Raw genomic sequence first — 26346 nt, 5'->3', positions numbered from 1 at the left:
ATTATTACACAAATATATCATCACAATAATGATCTATAATCGATTTGTGAATTGCTAGATATTCCCACATATTATTCTCAATAGAAAAATGAATGGAAAATTAAAGGATGTTTTACCTTAATTTTGTGTAATTATTTAAGTGAAGGATTATATTACTTCAATTGTTAATATATATTTTATTTCATTCGATTGAAAGGAGACTTTTACGCAAGCGTTTCCTGGCTTCGACGCCGGACGTTGTCGTGTGTAGAATGAGTTGGCATACATACCGGAAGTAGATCAATGTGAAGCGCAATCAGGGTGCAGCAGAAGTTTTGACACATTCCTGCAGGCCTTTCTGTGAATATTTCTGCTTTTACTTCAGATTCTGTAAGTTCTTCTTCAATTATTTCATTATCTACACTTCAGTCATACACAGAGCTCGTATGAACGCGGGTGTTTGTACGAGTACCTTTAATAATAGCGTGTTTACACATGTATTGTATTGCTCTGACAGAGACATGTTTATGTCTGTGTGTTTGTTTACACATGTATTTACATTATACCTTTGTATATTTACAGAGATATATGTCTATTACCGTCTAGTAGTTTAAAGTTTTATTTTGCTCTTATTTGCAGCCAGTATAAGCAGATGTGGTTGACGCACTGTATTTGTAATTCATTATATGTAATATATATGATGAGATTTATCAACAAATATTTATTCCATGCCTTATTATCACACATTTAGGTGTAAATTATTGATTTCCTGCCTTTAATTTTTTAATCTACTATGAATTATTTAATGAATACACCTGCACTTGCTCATTTTCTTCTCTTTAATGAGCGAACTTGTTCTTTGTCAGTTGTTTTTGATAAGTTGGGATGATGTACTACAAAAACAAGTAGTTTTTCTGTGTATTTGACATTAGTTACTGATCGTGTGTCATAATTTGTAAAGGCCTCAAGAGATGGTTTCATCTTGTGGCTGGGGCTATTCTGTAGTAAACATAAGATGGTGCTGTTGTATTAGTTATGATTTTAAGGAGCATCACCAAAGAAATTGAGCGTCTGCATTTTATACAAGGTAATAAATAAAAATGTTGGGTGTGTTTTGCCCCTGGGCTTTTGTTCAGAATTATATTTTCCCAAACGTTGTGCATATCATATTTAATGCAACTTTGTTTTTTAGGATCTGTTTAGTGACGTGCATGTGATCTGTTTGGCTGATTATTGCTGATATGTTTTCATAGACTCACAGGTAGCCGTCATGAGTCTTCAATGGACTGCAGTAGCTACGTTTCTGTACGCTGAGGTGTTTGCAATACTACTGCTATGTGTCCCTTTCATCTCCCCAAAACGGTGAGTTTCGAAGTTGTTGAAACATAATTCATCCAAATATGAAATTTTGCTGAAAAATAACTCGCCCTCAGTTCATCAATAGTGTTTATGAGTTTGTTACTTCAGGACAGTTTTGGAGAAATGTAGCATTATATAATTTGCCCACCAATGGATCCTCTGCAGTGAATGGGTGGCGTCAGAATGAGAGTCCAAACAGCTGAGAAAAACATCACTATAATCCACACCACGCCAGTCCATTAATTAACGTCTTGTGATGTAATATCAGCTGTTTGATAATTGGCTAAATTTCTCCAAATATGTTCTAATGAAGAGACAAACTCATCAACATTTTGAATATAAATTTACAACAAATTTAAATTTTTGGAAGATTGGTTCCTTTAAGTTAAATGTCCATGCTGTTTTCATCTTATCATAGTAATCTTAGTAATATCTGATAGTCACCAGGTACTGCAAACTTGTATTTCCCTTCTGATATATTTTCTTCAAAGATCCCAGAGTTTTGCCAGTGCTGAAATCAGTCCATTTGTGGCGAAATATCGTTACTGTGTTATAGCCCTAAACCACGAATCATTCTGAGTATTTGGTAGAGTTGGATGATTTGATTCCAGCACTACCAGGATAATTAAATTCTGTTCAATGCTTTTATTCCATGAAAAGAATCTTGTGAGTGAGTCATTTCTTAATTTGAGAACATTCACATGACCTTCCAATCATTTAAAGATTGCAAGGTTGAGACACTTGGTAAACAACATTTTCATAGAATCAAACAGATACACTCTGAGAATTTATGTGTTTGCACAGACTCATCAAGCAAAAAAAAATGCAAAACAAGAAATGCTTCTCAAAAGCATCTGTGTGTGTTCCTTTTTTGGTATGTAGGGGAAATGTGAACCTTAATGATGTTCTTTGGACTTGTTGAGAATGATTAGTGTTATCATATGTGCTCTTTTGCCCTCTGTTTATTAAGGTGTTATCTCTGTTGTTGCTTTTGTAGATGGAGCAAATTTTTCAAGTCTAGACTGGTCACTGTCATCACAACGTATGGAAACACTGCCTTCATTGTCATCATTTGTATTCTTGTCTTTCTGCTCATTGGTGAGCTTGAAAACACCTCACTGCACTGTTCTCCTTAACCAGCCTTGTTCAAAGTTTCTGTATAAATCTGTATATAAATCTTTAATATGATGTTAAAGAGGATGTATCATTATTAAAAGTTGCAAAATCAGATCATTTGGAAATGATTGCTGTCATTATGGTTGATGTCATAATGAGTTATCGAGCATATGACTGCCTATATTTATCCCTTAATATCAATGCTTACGTACTCAGCAGCTTGGCAGGATTACTCATTTTGCATATGGAAAAGTTAGTCATGAAAGATCATAAAAATACATTACCTTTTAAAAATTTGGGGTCAGTAAATTCAGAATATGAATTACTGTATGCAACAATTAAATCTGCAATAAAGTAAAAAAAACGTATTTATCTGTTAATACATTCATTTTGACAGCCCTACAAACCTTTGAAGAATTTATAGATATGAGTTTTGCATTGATTGAACTAGATTTATGGAAAATCGAAATTAAAGTTTTTGTTTCTGTCACTACAGATGCATTTAGAGAAGTGAGAAAATACAGTGTGTCAGAGAAAGTGGATCTGACCAACAACCCCGTGGCCATTGAGCACATGCACATGAAGCTCTTCAGAGCCCAGAGGAACGAGTACATCGCCGGCTTCGCTCTGCTCCTGTGTTTGTGAGTGTTTTTCCCCATGTCTCTCTCATTTTGTATGGTACTCTCTCCCGCAGGTCTCTCTCGTTTCTGTATTTTGCCCACCTCATCATGTCTCTCTTTGGCACTGGAGCATTGGCACCAGTTTCTGAACCCAATCAGTTACATGGCACGGTCTGATTTTATTTTAGTTGACGGCTCCCAGCAGATTTTTGGACTATGCTTATAAACAGAACTTCACACGTACTCTCCAAACAGGGTCATTGGGTTCGCCATGTTCTGTCCCTGAGGAGTGCATTTATAAGAAGATGCACAATTTGTGTTATTGTAACCATGTGTTATATTGCGGTACCCACTAAAATTACCAGCCAACTAGCAAATAACATATTTACTCAGACTTTTTTTGTACTCCCATTAAGCGTGAGTGTTAAATTAGTACTCTTGGTGTTCTTTTTACTAGGTTTTGTCCTCAACTTCCATTACACTCCGTGCTGCAAAATCATGTGTCAATCAAATCAGACAGCCCGCCCACTCAAGGATATTCAGGACAGATAGGTTATTTGGGTCACAATAAAAGATATTCCGTTAGAAGTTTTATCAGTGATGTTTAGTTAAAATATTATCAAAGTTATTGATATGTGATATGATTTTACAGAGTGTGCTGTTCGTTATGATAAGAATGATAAGGGGAGCTTTAAAAGTTGAAATGGCTAAAATGTTTGGCACATCTGGTATATGACAATAAATAATCTAGTCTTTATTCTTTATTTATATATATATATATATATATATATATATATATATATATATATATATATATATATATATATATTAGTGGTGGGCATAGATTAATTTTTTTAATCTAGATTAATCTCACTTAGATTTTGAGATTAATCTAGATTAAAATGGCTCATTCGAATTCTGCCGAAGGCATTCAGAATATGTGTGTTACCCAAATAAAATTGACAAACAGTAAGTCTTTGAGAAGGGGTTTATCAAGCTAGGTGGTGCATTAGAAAAGGGGCTCATCTCCTGTTTCCAAAATATATATATATATGCAAATTTGTTACCATCTTATAGTATGCAACCATGTGCATGTTGGAGTAAAAATGTTATATAGAAATGTGATCAAGCCTGAAAACCCAGAATCTTTTTTGCTTTAATTTCTGTGGTTAACCAATAACCATCAATATATTCTAATATATTTTCACAGCCTCATTGTATTTATACTTCAGTCTTGCAAACTATACTTAGTTACTGCTTGTAGATTTTTAATAAAGACTGACAAGAACAATCCATGTGGGTTTTTGTTGAGAGCACCAGGGTGATGCAATAGTTAGTCCCTTCTATTTTAAATACTTTGTGCATTTAATTTTAGTTTAATTAAATATTTTGTGCATTTAAAGGAGCTATGTGGAGGTTTTTACTTAAAAAAAATCTTTAAGATAGAGTTTTCATTTGTACATGTATGAGCCAACCATGATGTAAAAAAAAGAATGACACCTCGACTCTCCACCACGGTTGCCTCTATCAGCCTGTAGGCTCAATTGTGTGTGGAGGAGTTGGGCCCGAATTGGCGCGAAAATTCACAAAATGTGACGTCATGCGCGTTCTCGTCTACTTGGGCTTACAACCGTACGGCACGCCAGCCATTATAGTAAGCAGTGGCAATAGTGTTTTCAAATGGACTCTGCGGATGGAAAGAAGCGACCAGCCTCCAGCACAATTCAGACACCCACGGACACTCCTCGTAAGTAAAAAAAACAAAAACAAAAAAAAAAAAGAGCGTGCGCACTGAGAACAAGCATGAGACTGGCTGCAGTTCCTCTAACGGCCACTGGTATCAGTAACGGTTAGAAATTTCAGAACCTACTCAATGCTCCTTTAAATGCATCCATTTTTTTTTTACAGATGAAAAGCCCATTAAATGCCACCAAAACAGATTGAAGGTTATATCTAAAATTAGTTGCGAGTTATGTTTTCTGAAATGTTGGTAGTTCAAAACTCAAAATGGTTAAATGCATCTAAAATCATTTTAGGTCCTCTCTAGGACCTCTCCTGGTCCTGATTTAATTATCCACACTGAAATAGGAAATCCATTAATGTTCTATTTGCACAAATTATGCCAATTCGCTTCTTAACTTTACCAGCACAGATTTATTTTACATCCCCATCCTACTGGAGACAGTGTCTTCATTCATAGTTACAAAAGGTGAATGAATTGTGTGCGTGTGGGGCAGATAAAAGAGCAGAATATGCCGCTATATTACAGTAGACATGGAAAGAATCTTATGTTGAGCCGGTTGGGGGTCCCCCACACTGTTTCCATTCACAAACCTCATCCACGGGTGCTTAACTTCCTGCATCTCGATTGGTTGGTTCGTTGATGCGCTCTATACGCAACATTTGAGAGTCTCCCAGCTCTGCATAGTTTTCCCTTACAGGGGTTTCACCATGTTTTCTCTGAATGACAGGTTATTAATATCCTACCGGATGACTACTACATCCATTAGTGATACTACTTCCCTTGACTGCCGGGCTTGAGTGTTGTTTTCGTAATCACATGGACAGCTGCAGGACATGTGATCAGGCAACTGGTGACGGGCATTATATTTAGTCTGTGTTCATGGCATTCTCACTGGCCAAAAGGCCATGACTCCAGTTACAAAATGGACCTCACCTTGCCAGCAAACACGCAGATGCCACAAAGGTGACTGAAGCGGCGCATGATGGTTTGACACGTGCTTCAGGCATGTTAGGATGCAGTAGCTGTGTGGACATTTCCAGTGTACATTGGAAATGGCTGTTAAGCGATTAATGCAAGATAATGGGAAACATTGAAAATAACTTGTTTTTAGACCATATACACTGAATTAATCTATTTGTCTTAGTCCACTGACACCTGACAAAACTTAGATTTATGCTTAAAATAGGACAAAAATTTTTAGTGGGGTAAAATTATATTAAACTAAAGATATATTCTCTAATGTCTTCTAAAGTAAATGACTCTATTATAAATGTTTGGAACTTTTTTTCTCTTTTCCTTTTGGCATTTTATACACATGCATCTGATATTAGAATATATTATATTATATATATATATATATATATATATATATATATATATATATATATATATATATATATATATATATATATATATATATATATATGTATATATATATATGTATATATGTATATATGTATTTTTTTATTCATTCATTTTTCTTCTCTGGCTTTATTGATTCTGACATTATCTACATATAACCAGTCATCATTATCTAAAAATGTTTAATAATCTAACCTTAAATATGATCAAGAAGTCAAGACACACTGTTTTTGTTGCAAAATAATCGAATATTTTTTGTATATTTTTCGAATATTTTTACTCCTAGAGTATATTAAGAAGGGTCATATTTCACCAGCAAAAATGTGGAAATAATTTTTGAACAGGACATTTTTATTGCACCAACTAAAAATGACTTGTTTTCTCATATTTTGCAAATTTAAAAATCAGGAGAGGTTAAAGTGAATCTACTGTAGGTCGCCTCATATTACCTTGTTACGTCATACAGAGCGTTTGACCAAAGTGTGGGCTTCTCTTGCATTTATGCAAGTTGCGGTTGTCCATGGTTCAGCCCATCTGCATTTTGGTCGCAACAGCTTTTTACGAAACTCTGAACCCTTTTACACATGTGGACACTGACATGAAGGAGATGCACGCCACCTTTAGCCTCTGCATTTGAGCTCATGGTTCAGATGTCATCAGCCTGCATCTCTCAGCTCGTCTGGCTCTATGAAACTGTAGAAGACTGACTGTGTAGAGTGAGGAAAATGGCCAAAAGCTATACACTGTCTTTAGTCTGGTGAAAACCATGTGATATTTGCTTATGGTCGAGTGGTAGTTACGCATTTGTTTATGCTGATCTCTGTTGTGCAGTCTTCTGATGATGGTTAATCCACATCAGAGTTTCCTAGAAGTGTCACGCCTGTTTTCTACATTCTGTAGTCCTCTTAGAAAAATAGGTGTGCATGCTCAGATTTGACTTCTCCTTTTAGATTTGCATGTAAAAAAATGAACACATGTTATTCAAATGAAGATATGTGTGCCAAAGTGCTCATACTCGAGAGTTTCATAATTTTATTTACTTATATACTTTTATATACTTTTTTTCTGGATTCTTTAATTAATAAAAAGTTACAAAGAACAGCATTTATTTAAAATATATATATATATTTTTTGTAAAAATATAAACTACTGTTTAATTTTTTATTTATTTTTTAAGACATGAATACCTTTACTCAACAAGGATGTGTTAAATGGATAAAAAGTGACAGTAAAGACTTACATTGTAAGAAAAGATTTTTGTTTTGAATAAATGTTGTTATTGTTTACTTTTTATTCATCAAAGAAAAAAAGAGATATAATCATATATAAATTATGTGTTATAGAATGTTTAATATTGAATGCTTTTGTTGGTCCATCATCCATCATAAAGTAGTTGATGTCTGGAGCACCAGTTCAGTGTTTAGATTTAGGAGTTTGTTTAAATAATAGTTATAGAGATCGTTGCCAATAATTATGCCAAAGTCTGTATCAGTATAATGCAGAATCACAACGTAGGCTGCAGCTGCGGTGAGCCGTAACGATCAGATACACACTGACTGTTTAGTAAATCCACTCGTGTCTGATGAGTTGACAATGTTGTTTTTTTCCCCTCCAGGCTGTTGAGACGTCTGGCCACACTGCTGTCTCAGCAGGCTACACTGATGGCCTCTAATGAAGCCTTTAAAAAGCAGGCGGAGGGAGCAAATGATGCTGCAAAAAAATACATGGAGGAGAATGAGAAACTGCAGGAGGTGAGTGAGTTGTGCATGAAAATTCTGGTGTTTCATGACCCTAAATGGTTAAAAGGAGCAGAAACCTTTACCTGGTACCAGGTTAATGACAATTGGTGTAACTACAGGACATGTGGGTGGGAGAGTTGCAAAGGTGACTCTGAGTAGGCTGTATTAAGAAACCATTCACCCAAAAATTAATATTCTGTCACTGCTTAAATTTCTGACTAACACAAAAGAAGTCGTCGGTAAGCTGTTCTAGTGACCTATTTTAAATAAATAAATGGTGGTGTTGGAAAGACATGAAAATGACTAAATGATGACAGAATTGTAATTTTGAGATTATTAATTATTGAATGATTGCTTACATGTTTGTGATTTAGTCGTGATCCCACATGCACTTCATTAGTATTGGTTTATCATCATATGTTCTCATGAGTCATTGTAGTTTGTTAGGTGTTCTCCATTTGTCAGTCCTCAGAGAAGCATTGTACATTAATATCACAGTGCTGCAGAGTTTCACATTATGTCTAGAAATAGGTCTTTAGTTTACACAAGGTGTGAAAGTGAACAAAAGAAACACTTGATACTCGCCTAGTTTCAAATGCTTTTAAAATTACTTGAAATGCTGAGTTACTGGCCAGTTTATTTATTTTTTTGGTGGTAAGAAATTTAAATAGCAAATAGAAAATGCCAAAATCTTTGGGCCTTACGACCAAAAATTAAATGCATATAACGATTTAATTAAACCTTTTTTGTAAGGTTTTTTTTTATTATTAATTGTTATTCATTTATTTTTTGAAAGAACTCTCTTATGGTCACCAATGCTGCATTATTTTTTATCAAAAATACAGTAAAAGTTTTATTACAATTTAATAAAAGAATTACTTTTCATACTCGAAACATTTTTTTTATGATGAATGTTAAAATTCAGTGTGTCCATGATGAATAAAACTATTCAAATTATATATATATATATATATAAATATAAATATATATATAATGCAATTCAATGCAATTAACGCACAACTACGGCAATATATGGTTTATCTGAGTTCTTCTAATTATATTTTTTAATCATATTAAAGTATATCTATAATGAAATGCTAACCGATATAGCCATTATCACAACTTAGAATACAATGAAATATTGTGTGCCTTAATTATTGTGCTACATCATCTCACAGAAGGATTCATTTGATGGAGGGGATGGAGATCAACTGCTGATCACAGAACCGGCTTTACTGACAAAATGTGCATGACAATCAAGATTAATTGTGTTTGATTAATCGTGCAGCCTCAGTTTGTTCTAAACCTCTGACCATGAGTATTTAGCTTCTGCTGGTAATTCAGACTGAAACGGTTAACAAACAATAACAATTTCCCACAGTGGCCTAGGTGGCATGTTGGGATTTTATTTTTAAAATAAAAAAAATATTTATTTTAATTCATTCAGTTGATTTAGTTTTAGGACTTCTGAAGAAATGTGTGAAGTATTATTATTTAACTAGCATTATACTCAGCACAATTTACGTTATTGTTATGTAGTGGCATTTTGATGTTTTATGCAGATGAGCATTATTAATAGTATTATTTATATAATATTTTATACTATTTTAGTATTTATTCATATTTAGCATCAGCTTTTAATTCTGTTCTTCATTTGAATTTTAGTATAAGATATAGTAATTTTGTTATGGGTTTTTAGTCTTTATTATTATTTTTGTATTATTTTTTAATCTTTAGTTAATTATTGTTTCAATTTTGGTACTTCGACTAAACTTTAGTTCAGTTAGTTGCCTAGGCACCATTTCCAATTTTGTTTTGTTTTTTAACATTTTTGTATTCTTTATTAATTATTATAAATATATTAATACTTAAATAATATTAAGATATTCTGTTTTTAATATCTTAAAATTTGCACAATGAATTGCAATTGATTTTCTGTCTTACATTTATTTACATGCTGAATTGTCATTGATCTGGTGTTTCTTGCCGCTTTTACACTTTACTATTCCTGTTGATTCTTGCAGGCAAGAAAAAAAATTGCATTGGCTATTATGACCATGGCAAATATCTCGCACATAGTATGACATTTGCAAACACTGTTATTTCCGTGCATGTCTAGTTTGTTATTAAAAGCCCTGAAAACGGCTATCACTCGCTGTGTTAGCACATGTAGTTTATTAGAATGTGGATGCCCGATCGAGGAGAATGCTGGGATAGACCAGCACCCTAAGGCTCAATTACAGTGCTGACGTGCAGTAAGTCACCGCATTGATCTTTGCATGCTGTCACCCCATGCAGAAGCACGGCACACGTGGCTTATCACACACAGACCGCCATAATTCACATCTGTCAAATGTTGTAACACCACGGAGCGAGCCATAAACAAGAGCACAAGCTGTACTGATTGACAGATGGTTGAATATTTCAATTTAGTGGATGAAGTTTGACTCTGGCAGAATGAGGCCTGTAAATCTTCCGCACACAGTGTTTTGCCGCTCTGTTCTTGAAGCATCTGTACAGGGCGAGATGACCTGACCAGGCCTTTGTGATTATTTCATCGTTCTGTGAGGGGATGGGGTGAGAACTGCACAGGTCCTGTATCAATCTCTCGTCTCTGTTCGGGGCCGACTGTTTCTATCATTGGTCCCCAAGCAGGTGTTACAGGGTTCTCACATTTAATCAAGTGTGAACAAGATCATGAATTTTGCAAGGTTCTGCTTCATAAAATGTAGTTATATTGCAGCTATTAGTTATGTGAAATAGTTTTTTAAATAATTAATAATGCAATTAGCCAAGATGGATACATCGGTAATAAAGCACTGCTAGTTTCATGAGGGTTTGATGTTTGGAATTGGTCGTTTCCTTTTCCATTCTTTGAGCATTTGACTTTTTAGCAAGTCCACTTATAATGTTAATCAAGTTAACATTACAGTTAATGTTAGTTAATTTTAACAATTCTTTTCCCCCTTTTTGTGGGAATTTAGCAGGCTGTTTTTGCTACTTGTACTGTTAAGGCTTTACTGTATAGATAAATGACCTTTGCGAACCTCCATGTGGTTGTTACGTCATAAATGAGGCAATTTTACATTATGTTTTTGCTGATTAATTCCCATAAATGATCTGGATGAACTTGTGAGGGAGATTTGCATTGCAAATGTTACAATATGTCTGCATAGTGCATTTATTTATTGGTTTATTTCTTTATTAATAAATAAATATATATCAAATAATAAAAATTATAATAATATTATTGACCTAATCATTGCCAACAAAGTGAGTAATATTTGAGTAATATTATGGATTTATAAATTTGTATTATTTTAATGGACTTTTATCCAACGCATATATAAATGCAAGGCACAGTATTTTCTCTTTTGGTCTAGTATCAACTAAAATAAGATGAAAACATCTGTAACATACAGCTATAGAAATATGTTTGGTCAAAAAGCGGTACATTTAATCATTTGGGCAGCTTATGTTTTAGATTAAAAGAAAAATAAATTTCATTTCACTGCACATTATTCTCATTTTCCTAAATACTTAACCAGGGAAGGGATTAATATTGTGAATGTATATTGATGCAGTTATTTGAATTTATTTATAAGTAAACTTAGGTTTGCAAAAATATTGAATAAGACTGTAGAAATTAAGACTTTATTACTACCAATTCTAACTATCACGTTTTCAAAGAAATATGAAATGTTAATGGGGCCAGAAAACATCATTTCCTTGTTTGACATGAAGTAAAACACTCGCCTGTGACTCATTTATAAAATGTCTGTGTGCATACCTTGAGCAGTTTAGCGTTAAAATATTCACTCAGTCAGTTTTTAACGATTTGTGGAACTCCTTTCAGGTATGAGAAACTTTCATGACCCTTGACAGCCGTCCCACAGTGTTCCTAATGCTGTTATGTGTTAATTCGTAAGCAGAGCAGCGCTGTCTGTTACTGACATTTCCCACAATTATTGTTCATTAACGACCCCACGAAATCAAAATTTCACTAGTTGTGCTTAAAGTACTAGACAGCTAAATTTGATCAGATATGAACATTTAAACTTCTTCTCTCTCTTCTGGGAAATACAAATATTGATGACATCTCAGGACTTGCTGTGCACATGTGGTGCTTTATCCCACAATGCATGACCGTTTTCAGTGGATTCCCAGTGTTTTCCCGTACTTTTTATGAGATGTTAATAGGATGTTACTTTAAGTTAAACAGTGCACCTGATGAGAGCATTACGAGGGCAGCACACTAGTATCAAAGTCCAAAATGAACTACTCTCATTGACTCTCTACTGACTCTCAATAAACTAATAAAATAAGAAAATCTTTTGTTTACCACTTAGCATATAGATAAGCAGCTTTTGAATAGCTGAATCATGAAATTATTTTATCAGCAGTAACTGGATTCGATTTTGCTGTTAAAGGGTTTTCTGTTTTACTGCTTATGAGGTCTGAGTTGATCACATTATTTACTCTGTAGTGTTCTTGTATTTAGTGAGTCTACATGCTAAAATCATCTTTCTGGAGAATGTCTTATGTTTGTATGAGAAGTGGGCCAATCAGATGTGAATGGCTACCGTTGATGGTTACTCACTAACTGGTGACACAGATGGAGATCATTGATAAACCAAATTTTAACATCATTGCCATCCCTGGAAATTAGAGCAGTTGTTTTTTCCTGTAACTTAATATGTTAATGAATGACCTGTCAAACTGTAAAAAGAGTCGTTACAGGACAGTGGTTTAGGTTTTCGGTGAAATGTTTTCACGTCTTCAAGTTACATCCCTTTGCTTGTATTTAGCCAAAAACATCCTTCAGAGTAACCTTTTGCCACCCATTTTACCTCTGAAACATGATGAACTGGATGTATTTGTTTTGAGTTATTTTGGAATTGATAGTAAAGAATAAATTGCTCACAATAGCATGCATAACAAAATTAAACCAGATTGAACATGAGTCTATGTTGACACTTGAAGTGTTTTATCATACATTTTAAACTCTTTCTCAATATACTCTGGGAATTCAGAGCAACACTTTTTGCGAAATAGCTGATTATCAAATGATATGACTAATAAAAAAACTTGTTTCATCAGAAACTGCGGGAAGCGGGCGTTGAAGTGCCTGAAGTGGGTGGGAAGGCCAAGGGTGGCGTGGAGGAGGATAAGAAAAATCTGATAGAAGAGGTCAGGAAACTGAAGGATGAACTCGACGCAACAAAGAAAGGTACCTAATGACTCTGAATCACTCATACACTGAACCACTCCCTGTTTACTTATTTTTAAAAAAAACTACTGTGTGCTTTTGTATTGTTACACAGTCTCTTAGTGAACATTAATGCCCAACATTAGGCTATTTAACCAATTTTGTTTACGATATAGTTCACCAAAAAAGAAAATTCTGTCATTAATTACTCATCCTCATGTCGTTCCAAACCTGTAAGACCTTCGTTCATCTTCAGAACACACATTAAGATATTTTTGATGAAATCCAAGAGCTCTCTGACCCTCCATAGACAGCAAGGCAACTGCCACGCTCAAAGCCCAGAATTGTAGGAAGGACGTCTTTAAAATAGTCCATGTGACATCAGTAGTTGTTCAACTTTAATTTTATGAAGCTATGAGAATACTTTTTGTGCACAAAGAAAACAAAAATAAGGAATTTATTCAAACAGACAGAAGAATTGTTGAAAAAGTATTCTCATCGCTGCATAAAATTAAAGATGAACAACTACTGATGTCACATTTCTGGGCCTTGAACGGGTTCAGAAAGCTCTCAGATTGCATCGGAAATATCTTAATTTGTGTTCCAAAGATGATCAAATGTCTTAAGCCTGGTTCACACGGCAGGATAATTAGGCCGATTTTAGCCCCGATTCACCCCTTCCGACAATCTTAAGGATGCTCCGATTATCGTAAAATAATCTGATCAGATGTTCCTGCCGTGTGTGGTGTGTTAAGACTGCTCTCCTCTGCTTGGAAGGACGTCGGGACCGCTCCGATCTCAAATCGGGGATATCCAACATGTTGGATTTATTTGGCCCGATTTCTTCTCGTGTGTGGTATCCCCCGAGGACAAACGATCACGCAGCCTGTGGACTGTGGCGTGTAGCCAATCAGAAAGTGAGGTGACGAGGCGGCGAGGAAGTACCGGGAAACAAAATCAAAACAGCCGGCGGCATGGCGCACCACAAAGTCAGGTGGACAAATAAAGTAGATGGGCATAACTACATCCACAACTGCAGTCCACCAGAGTACATGGAAACTAATATATGAACGTTTATTTCAACGGTAATTAATCTGTGTAGAACGTAACGACATTTCTATGAGATAAAACAGCAACTCACCTCCCTATCATGATGTAGCAAGTATAGTCCATGCTCGCGTTGTCTCCACTTCTTTGACCATCGCCTTTTGTTGTTTTTCTTATGTTTTTTTTCGGTTAAAAACAAAGCAAAAACTATGGCCACTGCATCCTCTTTGTCCGCCATGATTGTTTACTCTGAAGTCACGTTTGATCTCGAGGGATTTTGCGAGATTTCCCGTCTGACCTGGGAATGCTCGGGAGTCAAATCGGTTCGTGTGTGATGTGTTGATTTTGCCGTGTGGCTTCACACCACACACTGTACGACCAAAACTGTTAGACCCGTGATTTTTTTATCGCCGTGTGTGGGGTCTCTCAGGTTTGGAAAATCACCCGACAATTTTAAAACCGTCCCGTGTGAACCAGGCTTTACAGGTTTGTAACAATATGAGGGTGAGTAATTAATGACAGAATTTACATTTTTGGGTGAACCATTCTTTCAATGTAATTATTCGGTTGGATCATGCGAAATGATATGTGATGTTATTGGTTTAATATTTTCCCCTGCAATATGGCGCTGGAAATGTCATCGAAAAACATAATTTCATAGGTGGTGAAAATCACATTTCAATGAAAGTTTTTTAGAACTAACACTTTTTCTTTGGAATTGCGTTAACAGAATTCGTTAATGATTTAATAAATAAATTCACTATAATTCACAATAATTGAGATGTTTATTGGAAGAGATGTTTATTACTGTTCAAAAGTTTGGGGTCATCAGGGCTGGATTTATTTGATCAAAAATACAGTAAATGCAGTAATATTGTCAAATATTATTCTGATTTAAAAGAACTGTTTTCTATATGAATATATTTAAGATTTTAAAATGTGTGATGCAGAGCTGAATTTTCAGCAGCCTTCAAGGACTAGTGCTTCTCTGAATTAGAAATCTTTTGTAACATTATGAATGTCTTTACTGTAACTTTTGATCAGTTTAATGCATCCTTGCTTCATTATTTAAAAAAAAAAGACCTACACTGAGCAAGATGACCTCAGCAGAACTAGACAAAAGAATGAGCTTAGTAAGATCGATTCCCACGCCTCCTTTCACATGTGCACTGTATTTAGTTCATAACCCTTCGATGACCCCTAAACTGAGGTCTCCATTGGGTCATCTAGTACCAAAGCACATTTCAAGGGTACTTGCACAAAACAGTAAGTTTGCTTGCAGGTATTATTTTATTAATAGTTTTCGATCAATCTGCCATTTAAATGTTATGTAAAAACAATGAGTAGTGTATTAACACTTCCCTTTTAAAAGTTTGGATTCAGTAAGATAAAAAAATATATATATATATATATATATATATATATATATATATATAATGAAGTGATAGTAAAGACTTATACATTTTGTACAAATTACAGTAACACTTTATTTTAGGGTCTCTTAACTAGTTGCTTATCAGCATGCATACAGTATATTAGCCATTTACGTTTCCACAAGAATATTAAGCAACAACACAACTGTTTTCAATATTGATAGTAATAAGAAATGTTTCTTGAGGAGCAGATCTACATATTAGAATGATTTCTGAAGGATCATGTGACACTGAAGACTGGAGGAATGATGCTGAAATTTCAGCTCTTTATCATAGGATTAAATTACATTATAAAAAATATTGAAATAGAAAGCAGTGATTTTAAATTGTAGTAATATTTCACAGTATTATTGTTTTTACTGGATTGTATATCAAATAAATTAGAAACTTGTCAATCTTAGCAACCTCCCCCCAAAATCTTTTAATTGGTGGTAGTGTAGGTCAATCACATTGTCTCTTCTGGTCTCAGTGAGCAGTATTTGGGCAGACTAAGCTGCAAAGTGGACCAGAGGTCAAAGGTCTGGCTCTGTGATGCCTCTGTAATCTGGAGAATTTGTAGACCTACAGAAAAGGTCATTTAGATCTCTGACTCATGTTTTTCTAGTACTTATTGTTTGCACTGTTTGCTTGTGTGTGCAGCTCTTCAGAAGTCAGACAGCGATGTGAAGGCCATGAAGAAGCAGGCTGAGAACCTCACAGTGGAGTACGACCGTCTGCTGGATGAACACGGCAGACTGCAGGTCAGAGCTCATGTGTGTCACGCTGCTAACATCTTTCCCATTCTAGCTCTGCTCTAGTCCCTAGTGAGCTGTCTCACTGTCTACAAAGACTACAGATACTGAAGTGAAACATGAAGTGACCTGAAAAAAAAAGATGAATGATTTCAGTATCATACGAAGTATGCGAGTGTAGACGCAGCGAGTCTCTGGTTAAACATTTATTCTATTTCTTATGCTAAACCTCGTATGCGTAAATACAGAGTCTCATTCATTACTGCAAATCCGTTATTTTCAATGAACCATTTCACTGCTTACGTCTTCCCTCAAAAGTGTACATATAAGTTCCTGCATGGCATTTTACATGAACTTATGTATTTGTAGAAGGATCTAGGTATTTATTATTTTTTTTAAATTAATGTTTATTTATAAATTGGTTAATTTGGTTATATTATTCTTCCAATGAACTTTCATCAAATTACTTATGGAAATAAGAAAGAAATTGTTTAATTTTTTTTTAAATATTTTATTTTAATTGACTTGGCAACAATGTTTGGTTCAAATGATTTTGGTTCACTCTTAAATGAAATCACCGTTTTAAACCAGCTCACAATATTGAAAATCATAGAAAGGTTAAAAAAGAATCAGTATTTTATTAAAATATATTTTATTTTATTTTATTTTTTGTGTGTATACTGCTCTGCTTGACCATTTTCATATTGATTTGATAGTAAAACCTTGTTATTGTTTTTCATATAAATTATTAAATTATAAAATTGAATTATTATTATTATAATTTTTATTGATGTTGTAGAATTAGTCTTAAATTTTGTTTAAAAACCATATTAATGTTCTTGAATTGAATTTTCATTAATTACCTTATTGTTTAGAAAATCGAATGGCTATAATGCCTTAAAGGTGTACCCAGATTGGTAGCTGCGTTATGTTTTAAAACGGAGGTAGTTTTCTCAGAAGTGTCATCTTTTAATAATCATAACAGATCAAAGAACATTTTCCTGTTGCTCATGTAGCATTTATGTCTGGGTTCACATCCCAGGACACACATGTACAGACTGATCAAATCAATACCTCAAAAGAACTTTAAATGGATAAAAACATCTGAGAAATTAATAAATGTTAACATCTAAAACCACATTTGAATGCTCTGCATTTCAGTTTCCTATCTGCCCTGATGCCAGCTGTTCATGTCAATCTGCCAGCATCTGCTGTATTTTTTTTTTGTTGTTGTTTTTTTTGCTGCTGCTGCTAAAGAAAGCTAATGTTATAATGCAGCTAGTGTAAACTAAGGATACTGTGGCATTTGTTTTAATGGGGATTAAAGGTGTAACAGTGTTTAAAGAACTGCAGAGAAATATCACAGACTGAATCCCAGTTTTCAAAACTGTTCTGTCTGTCCTATTGTGCAAGATGCATTCACAATCACAGTTGGGTAGAAATATACTGTTGTCTACTTGAGCTACAGTAAAGCTTTAATCTCACACATAATTTATATTTAGGGTGAGATCCATAGTGTTGGCAAATTCAGCAAATCTCACATCTCCAAGATCTTTTTGAACTGAGGGGCAGTGTTCATTGGCACCATTGGCATCTGTAGCAAGTTGAGTGAACGTTTACAGGAAACGTGTTTAAAAGAAACAGACGCTTTCCTGGAGGGACTGATATCAGTATACTTAGTAAAGTTAGAAATAAGACATGCTGTCATCAGCCTGTTTCTCTAATTACATGCTGAGAGTCAGTTTTCAAATATCAACCAATGTATCATAAAATATAACTTCAAGATCCCAAGACCCAACTCAAAGTGTATTATTAAATGCACACAAAGAAGTTTACTCTTTCTCATTTGCATTTATATGGACCAGTATATAAATACCATAGTAAACCAATATTTAATTTCAAATATGTTTACTTTAACAATATAAAGCAAGTAAAATGAGAGAGTCTTCTCTCTGTGGCTGATGATACTAGAAGCAATTGACTCACGTTCTCTTTATTCACTTGATTCAGAGAGAGATTTTCTTTGACACTTTTTATCCTGTGCTTTTATTGCTCTGAAGACAGTGCACCTGTCAGTCGTCCTCCTCTGGAAACATTAACGTTTTGACCGGTAGTCTTCTCAAGTGTGTGTAAGTGAGACTGAGAGAGTGGGAGTCAGATAGACAGGCTTCTCTTGTTTACATAAAAATAAGCAGCTCATAAGAGATCGTGACTCATGAACACGTGTTGCAGTTATTGCATGTTACACGCTCCGTACACAGCAACAAGGTACATCACACTGCTGGGAAGCCATATATTTTTAGTAGGGATGAACCGATTCACTCAACTCAAGGGTCAATTTGATTTAAGACAAATTATAAATTAAATGTTATTTTTATTACTGCTTTGACACAATGCTGCACATTTCTTTGTGAAATATAACACCATAATAATAATATACTAATATAGCACTTGCATATTATTGCTATTTTGTTGTGTTTGATTGCTTCTATTGTCCTCAGTTGTAAGTCGCTTTGGATAAAAGCATCTGCTAAATGACAAAATTTTAATATAATGTAAATGTAAATAACAAAACCAAATTGCAATTAAAAAAAAAACCTAATAAACAAGTAACACAAATAAAATAAATCTCTTCATATAAACCATTTGAGGCTTTTCCTGTGCTCTTTCCATTTAAAATTAGAGGTAACCACTGCATTTTAAGCATGATCCAAACAAAGTTGTTGCATACATGCAACATGAGCCGTTTTTAATCTACAGTATTTTTCGGACTATAAGTCGAACCTAAGTATAAGTCGCATCAGTCCCAAAATACGTCATGACGAGGAAAAAACATATAAGTCGCACTGGACTATAAGTCGCATTTATTTAGAACCAAGAACCAAGAGAAAACATTACCGTCTACAGCCGCGAGAGGGCGCTCTATGCTGCTCAAGGTAGACTACAGGAGCATTGAGCAGCATAGAGCGCCCTCTCGCGGCTGTAGACGGTAATGTTTTCTCTTGTGTCATTTCTCTTAGTTCATTTCTCTTGGTTCATGTCAAATTAATATTGATAAATAAGTCGCACCTGACTATGAGTCGCAGGACCAGCCAAACTATGAAAAAAAGTGTGACTTATAGTCTGGAAAATACGGTAAATTAGATTGTATAATTATTAAATTTGAAGCAAAAACAAAACAGTCTGACTTAAGTTTTGTGAAACTATACATAAAAATATCTGATGAGCTGAATGAGACACATATTTACTCTGCCAGCAGGTGGTGCTTAAAGCGTTTCCTTGGTTTCTGCTGTAAACAAAGCAGCACTGCACTTATGAACTTTAATATGCATTATACAGAGGCAAGTTTACCATCTAAACTTTTCTAAAGACAGTAAGTTCCCCTCAGAGATAAATTCATATAAACTCCTACCCCTGAATGAATCACAATTTGTTTAGCATCTCAACAGATTTGAACCGCCACATATTTGAATTGATTTTTAACCGGCTTTTTGATTTTTAACCGGCTAACTTTTTGATATACAGTGTGTATGTGTGAGTGTGTATGTGTGAATGTATAGAATTTTTGGAATCTGATTATGTAATCCAGATTACATGTAATCAGTTACTCCCAGCACTGTATATATAAATTCAATATTTTTAACCACATATTTTACTTCTTAAGGTTTCATTTTCATTCTCCGTTTAGTCCCTACATTGATATAAGCTCGTTGTACCTACATGCATAATGATTATACAGGATGATGATGATAATATAGTTGAGAGTAGTCCTAAAATAAAGCATGCAGGACACTGCTAAGACTTGCTGACGTCATGTCAGCCACCCAAAATCTCTCTCCAAATCTTACAGGATTTTGCAAATCTCTGTCAACTGAAAATTTCACTTCTTTCTGCTCTGTCTCTGAATGCAGGCCAAATGCGACTCTCAGCAGGACAAGAAGTCAGACTGAACGAACATCATCATGCACCTGCTCTCTTTCCTGCATCCTCATTGGCTGATAGCAGCTCAGATGGCTGTGCTTCACTCCTCTGGCTGTGTAAGAACAGGGTTCTGTTCTTCACTCATGCGCTTTCACGTGATTCATTGAAGACTCTGCAGGGTTTTCAGACACTGTCATATGTTTTCTTTCCATTTATGCTGTGAACCTCTGGTGTTTAATTTTTCTTTCAATTGTTTTGGTTATAAACTATCAGTTTAGAATTGAATATCAGCTGACATGAGTATTACATTTCTTGATGTGATGTGTTTGTCAGGTACATTGAGCCTAATCAGTGAAACACAAGCAGAGTAAATTTATGTTCAACCAAAAATGAAAATTTGCTTTACTCACCCTCAGGCTAACCAATATGTAAATGAATTTGTTTCTTCATCAGAAAAGATTTCAAGAAAGTTTAAAGTAAAAAAAAAAAGACTCAATTTGTTTTACAAACAGCTTTTTGCTTCACAAGATGTTTACTGATAGACTGAAGTCATGTGGATTATTTGTGGATTATTGTGATGTTTTTATCAGCTGTTTAGACTGTGATTCTGACGGCACCCATTCACTGCAAAGAATCCTTTGTTCTTTCTTTAAATGGCTATACTGAATTGTATGCCACAATTTACATAAGTCTGATTTTTACAAACAGTTTACAGAAATTCATTCAGTTTGAGATTCATAAATGAATCACGTTGTTTATATGGAAGGACCAAGACTTTACAGGATATTCTAGACAAGATGTTTTTGATGTGGTAATTGTTGGGTTTCAATATTTTTTTTATCTTCATTAACTACTTAAATTTTCTTGCCTTATGGGACAAACTGTCTGTTTTTCTTTATGAATATAGAGATTTGGTTGCATTACAGATGCATGTGTTGGTTAATTTTAGATGTTTGATTTACACGGTACATGACACTTTACAGCCAATAAGCACCTAAGAAAGAAAAATCCCTCCAGTTTACCATCGACAAGCCTCGTAGTCGTCATTTTGACTGTCACAGGTCGTGCTACAGGAAGATATTTTTGTTTCATTTTGTCTTGGGTGTGGGATAGCTCATATTTTTGGGGCTATTGTAGAGCAGAGTGAATAAACTGCTTCTTTCCAGTCCTGTCTGGTTTGAGGCCACTGAGTCTGTATAATCTGATATGAGCTCGGCAGGGCTGTTACAGTGGGTAAGAACGCTGCTTTGGCAGGAACAGTAAAGCATCCACAGCTAATATTGTGTTTCAAAACACAGCACACTGTATCTCTCGTCCTCTAGGTATTGAAATGATATTAATGTCACATTTGAGGGCCACGCGTTAGTTTTGCATTTAACACGAAGATAACGTTTATTATCGCTAAAGGTCACCGGGTTGAACTCTGTTCTCTTGCTCTTTTACAGTTTAAGTGCCCGGGGTTTCTTTGCTTCTTTTCTGGCATGTGTAAATAATATCTTTGCAATCTGAGAGCAGTGCGACCTGAATAAGAATCAACCGGAATGACATCATAGCCGTGTTAAAATAGGGATCTGTGGGAACAACCTTAGCGCTGTTCTGGGCTCCCTGAGGAAAGGGCATCGGGATCGCTGGCGGAGTGTTGGATAATTCATAGTCAAGACCTCCTGGACTGTTACCAATCATGAGAATGTGAGGAATGACATCTGCTACCATGACTCTAGTTTACTATTTCATGTGCTCAACGATTGGTTAGATTAGTGAAATGTTAACCAGAGCACCAGTTCAATGAAAATGTCAGTGTATACCTGAACATTAAAATGGCAGGAGTTCATTTTAATAGTTTAGAGGTCATGTCATATTATGTCATTTTCTAACCTGTAAATAAAAAAGTGAACGGTATAGTTCTGTTAACGGGGCTCTTTCTTAATATGCATTTCCAAATGTAGCTTCTTCTTTCTTATATCAGGTTTTTACTTTGAGTTCTTGCAAAAAAAGAAAAAAAAAGAAAATGCAGTGATAGAATAAACAATGCTTTGGCGTCATGAACATGTTGTGATTGCGTAGTTGTGTGCAATGCATGGTTCTGATAGTGCTGTTATCTGCCTCGAATGTCTTCAGGAAAGTTTTGTCTGCAATAATGTCAATCTGCATTATTTCACTATGAAATTTGAGTATTATGTGTTCTGGTGATGTGCTTTAGTTGGGATGTTAAAAAACAAAACCAATAAATTCTACTTCATATATCTTGGCCAAGTCTGCAGTGTATTTATTTTTTAATTTTATATAAACAATTTTTATTTTTATTTTTATAAAAGTAGTTTAAGCCTGTCAGTAGTCAAGGGGACAGTTCACTCAGAAATTCCATGAAACTATCGTAGAAGTGATCCATATGATTTGTGCAATATATTTTAATTGTTAGGGAGTTATTTGGATTAATATTTTTTTCTTCCTTTTTGGTAAATGTAGTTAATCATCTTAACAGATTGTTAATTCAGTGAGTTTAACTTGAGTACTGAATCAAATTCAATTTGTGAACTGTTTCTTGTGTGAGTAGCCTACAATGCCGGTGTCTGTTTCTATAAAGTGGAGCAATTGTAACATTGTAAGGACAGTCTGGCGCTTCTGACTCACAGTCTGTAAGTACGTTTACACATGTAACGTTAAAGGATTTGCCACTGATGATTCAAATGCGAGTTTTGAGCAGTTTAGAGTAGCGCTTGTTGTTTGTCGTTTCACCAATCACAAATGCAGACATGGATTTATGTTTATGCAATGCCATATGCAACGCAGCATTTAAAAAAAAACAGTATAAGTCATTATATTAAGTAATTATGTCCCTACTGGATGTAACAAATGCCTTGTTTGTAATGGGTTTTATTAGTTTGTCACAAAGGCATCAAAGTGTTTAGGGGTGTAACAATTCCGTCACATGCTTGAGGCATTCGGCCAATCACAACGCACTGGATAGCTGGCCAATCAGAGCACACTGTGCATCAGACCCGTGACAGAACGCCACTTTTCAGAAAGGTGGGGCATAGAAGAAAAACAATAATGTACAGTATGTGGAAATTTATTTTTTGTATTTTTATTTTAAACCACAAACACATTGCATTACACCAATTACACAAAATAATGTTCTTTTTAGCGACATCATATGACCCCTCTAAGCTGCTGTCAGTCAGCTGTCTGTGCTGTGTGTTGAGGGTTAACTCGTGCTGTGACACTAACTAACCCACAGGTTCAGGTGAGTTCAAACAAGATGGCCATACTCCAGAAAGTAAGTTAATAGTAAATTATGTGCTCAAAGTGTACACAAGAGAGCTGTACTTGTCAATTAGCAATGTGTGCACGCCAGAATGATTTTGCTCAGTTAACATATTTATTTAGTAAATATCTCTTAATAAATATCTTAAATATCTCATTACCATGCACTTAAATTATTTATAAACTCTACTGGATTGTAAAACGAGAACGATTGAATGATTCATTTGGCCTTTACTAAATGATTCCCAATATTGAAATGAGGTCAGACTAAAGTTTGCAAGCACCTCATCCATGCAGGATTTTCCTCCGTGCTGTCCTGCATAATTATGATCAGTATTTTGTGGCTAATTATTTAGCCGTTGATATTAAGCAGATGACTGTGACTGACGTGACTGTGACTTGATACTTGATAACCCCACCATAACACATACTAAATATTTATGTTATCACAAAATTACACAACTACTGTGTTATCAGGCTGATTTGGGCGTGTTCGTTAAATGAGCTTAGTATACAGCGGATGACAAATGATTTGGACTCATCCATGCCATTTTTAAATTCATATTACATAATTGAATATTACGTAATATCCACGCTATGCACATCGTGTTTCTCTCAGGTAGTACAGTATATTCTATCAGTATAAGCGGTCAATATTCAACAGTTGTTTTTTACTCAAAATATCTACATTCATTGTGATTATACTGCCTAATTGCAGACGATGTATAAAAATGCTTTTTGAATGTGTAAATAAAAGACTATTGAAGTACATTTTACAAAGAAAATACTATTGCAGTGCTACTTAAAAAAATTGACATTTAATTTAATGGAATTTTATGGAAGCCAACCTGAATTATTTAATTTGTTTTACAGTTCACACTTTCTTTCCTCAGAATTGCGATTTTGTGTCTCGCAATTCTAACGATACAAGCTGAAGTTGTGAAATTAAAAGTATCCAATTTTATCCAAACCCGTGACAGAAACAGGCATCCAGTTACTTGCAGATGATTTAGTAATTATGAAATTTACGAGCGATTTCTGAGTGATTCTTTTTATTTTTATACACTATTTTTTTCTTTTCAGTGTAGAGTAGGCTATTATAGGCCTATAGAGGTAATATTAAACTTATCTTCAACCCAATTCTAGTGCACAAACAAGCTGTGCTTCAAGCTGTAATCCATTATTTTTGAGCGTCACCAGTGTTTACTTGCTCATGTTATGTGAGTGGGAGCTGATTTCAGCTTCTGTGCTTCAGGACTGAACGCCCATCTGTTTCAGGCTCTGGGCAGAAATAGAGCAAAGTAGTTCAGCTAAACATAGTCAACAAACTTCTGCCAGCCGCAGCCCGGCTTAATATGGCAGCTGCGCTCTCCTGACAAACTGGCATTTGTCTTCAAAAACCAGTCTGAACCGCATGGGCATCATGACCAGCCCTCCTGCCCTACAGTTCTGCAGCAGACAACAACTGCGCCGCCAGGATAAAATTATGTGGTTTGACTAAGATCTTCACTCAAACAGCCCTTATAAATATGTGCTGCAATGCAATGCTTATAGTGTCCATCAAATACCTACCCACTGCTATAATGTAATGCAGCCAATGAGTTTACTCTAGACTCTTTAACCCTGAAAGGTCTGACACACACACACACACACACACACACACACAAATTGCAATGAGACGACATATTTCATGGAGTTAGTTTATTGCCATTTGTTGCTTTGACTTGGGCAGGTGGATCAGCACAAGATCACAGTGGTGGAACACGAAGCCCTTGAGAGGGGTCCTGATAGATGGGAAACTAGCACACACAGTACAGTTACCTTAGCTTTACTACTGTTAAGAGTTAAAAATGAACAACCATGGTTACATCACAGTGTGTTACAAACCACAAGAATGAAAGACGTCAATGAGCTTGTAATCAAGACAGTATCGTCACCCGAAGCTTTGGACTCTCTCATTAGATGATCGTTTGGTTCTACTGAATCTGTAACTAAGATTGATTGTGAGATTGATTTAGCTGTGATTCTCCTGTGCTGTTCACCGTTCCCTTTAAGGACGTTGTGAATTCTTTGCTCTCTATAGCTCCACAAATATTCAGCAAAGCTTCAGTGTAAAGATACTGTCGAGAACATTTGGCAGAGCACAATAAATGACATAAAACATTTTTTCTTATTTTATTAACATATTTTTTCTAGATAAACATTTCTACATGTAATCGCTATTTAATAGAATAATTAATCTACTGACCAACCCAGGCTCTTATCTGGATGGAAAGAAGTGAATTCTTCTGATGGTGAAAATTAGTGATTGATTTGACATTCTTTAGCTGAAAATTGGCTCACTCTAAGGCCATCCAACATGTTGATGCTGCTAAATTTGTGCTATTAGAATAAGAGTTCAAAGAGCTGATCGCAGCACCACTATCGCAACACCAAATTTAAAAACATCTAGATGGATTTGTTTCTAACAAACACAATTTTTCACTTTACAAGATGTTAATTCATGGACTGGAGTCGTGGAGTACTTGTGGATAATTGTGATGTTTTTACCAGCTGTTTGGAGTCTCATTCTGACAGCACCCATTCGGCACCCATGTAATGCTATGTTTCTCCAAATCTAAGTGGTTAACGATTAAGGCCTTTGGTAAACCAGTATCTCTAATTTTGAAGTGGTGAAGAGGTTAACTTAGTCCTCAGATGTCTGAGGGGCACTTAGATCCTTTATTCTCACTACAGACAGCCATAAAGGCATGTTCAACTCTATGGGAATGAATTGATGAAGGGAACTAAAATGGACATTCATATATATATATATATATATA

At 35.1% G+C, this 26346-nt stretch overlaps 1 protein-coding gene across 1 annotated transcript; it reads left to right on the top strand.

Annotated features, from left to right (window-relative positions):
* Positions 1 to 224: 224 nt before the first annotated feature.
* Positions 225 to 20454, top strand: LOC132098038 (B-cell receptor-associated protein 31-like). The gene is made up of 8 exons (XM_059504144.1): positions 225 to 369; positions 1233 to 1341; positions 2336 to 2436; positions 2951 to 3095; positions 7796 to 7931; positions 13020 to 13149; positions 16248 to 16348; positions 20251 to 20454. Exons 2-8 carry the CDS (start codon positions 1250 to 1252, stop codon positions 20287 to 20289), a joined length of 744 nt encoding a protein of 247 aa, XP_059360127.1. The 5' UTR covers positions 225 to 369; positions 1233 to 1249; the 3' UTR covers positions 20290 to 20454.
* Positions 20455 to 26346: the final 5892 nt, after the last annotated feature.

Source organism: Carassius carassius, chromosome 21, assembly GCF_963082965.1.
Source record: "Carassius carassius chromosome 21, fCarCar2.1, whole genome shotgun sequence".
In the NCBI taxonomy this organism is placed as follows: Eukaryota; Metazoa; Chordata; class Actinopteri; order Cypriniformes; family Cyprinidae; genus Carassius; species Carassius carassius.
The sequence above is the reverse complement of the archived record's forward strand: the minus strand, read 5'-3'. Positions and strand labels throughout refer to the sequence as shown.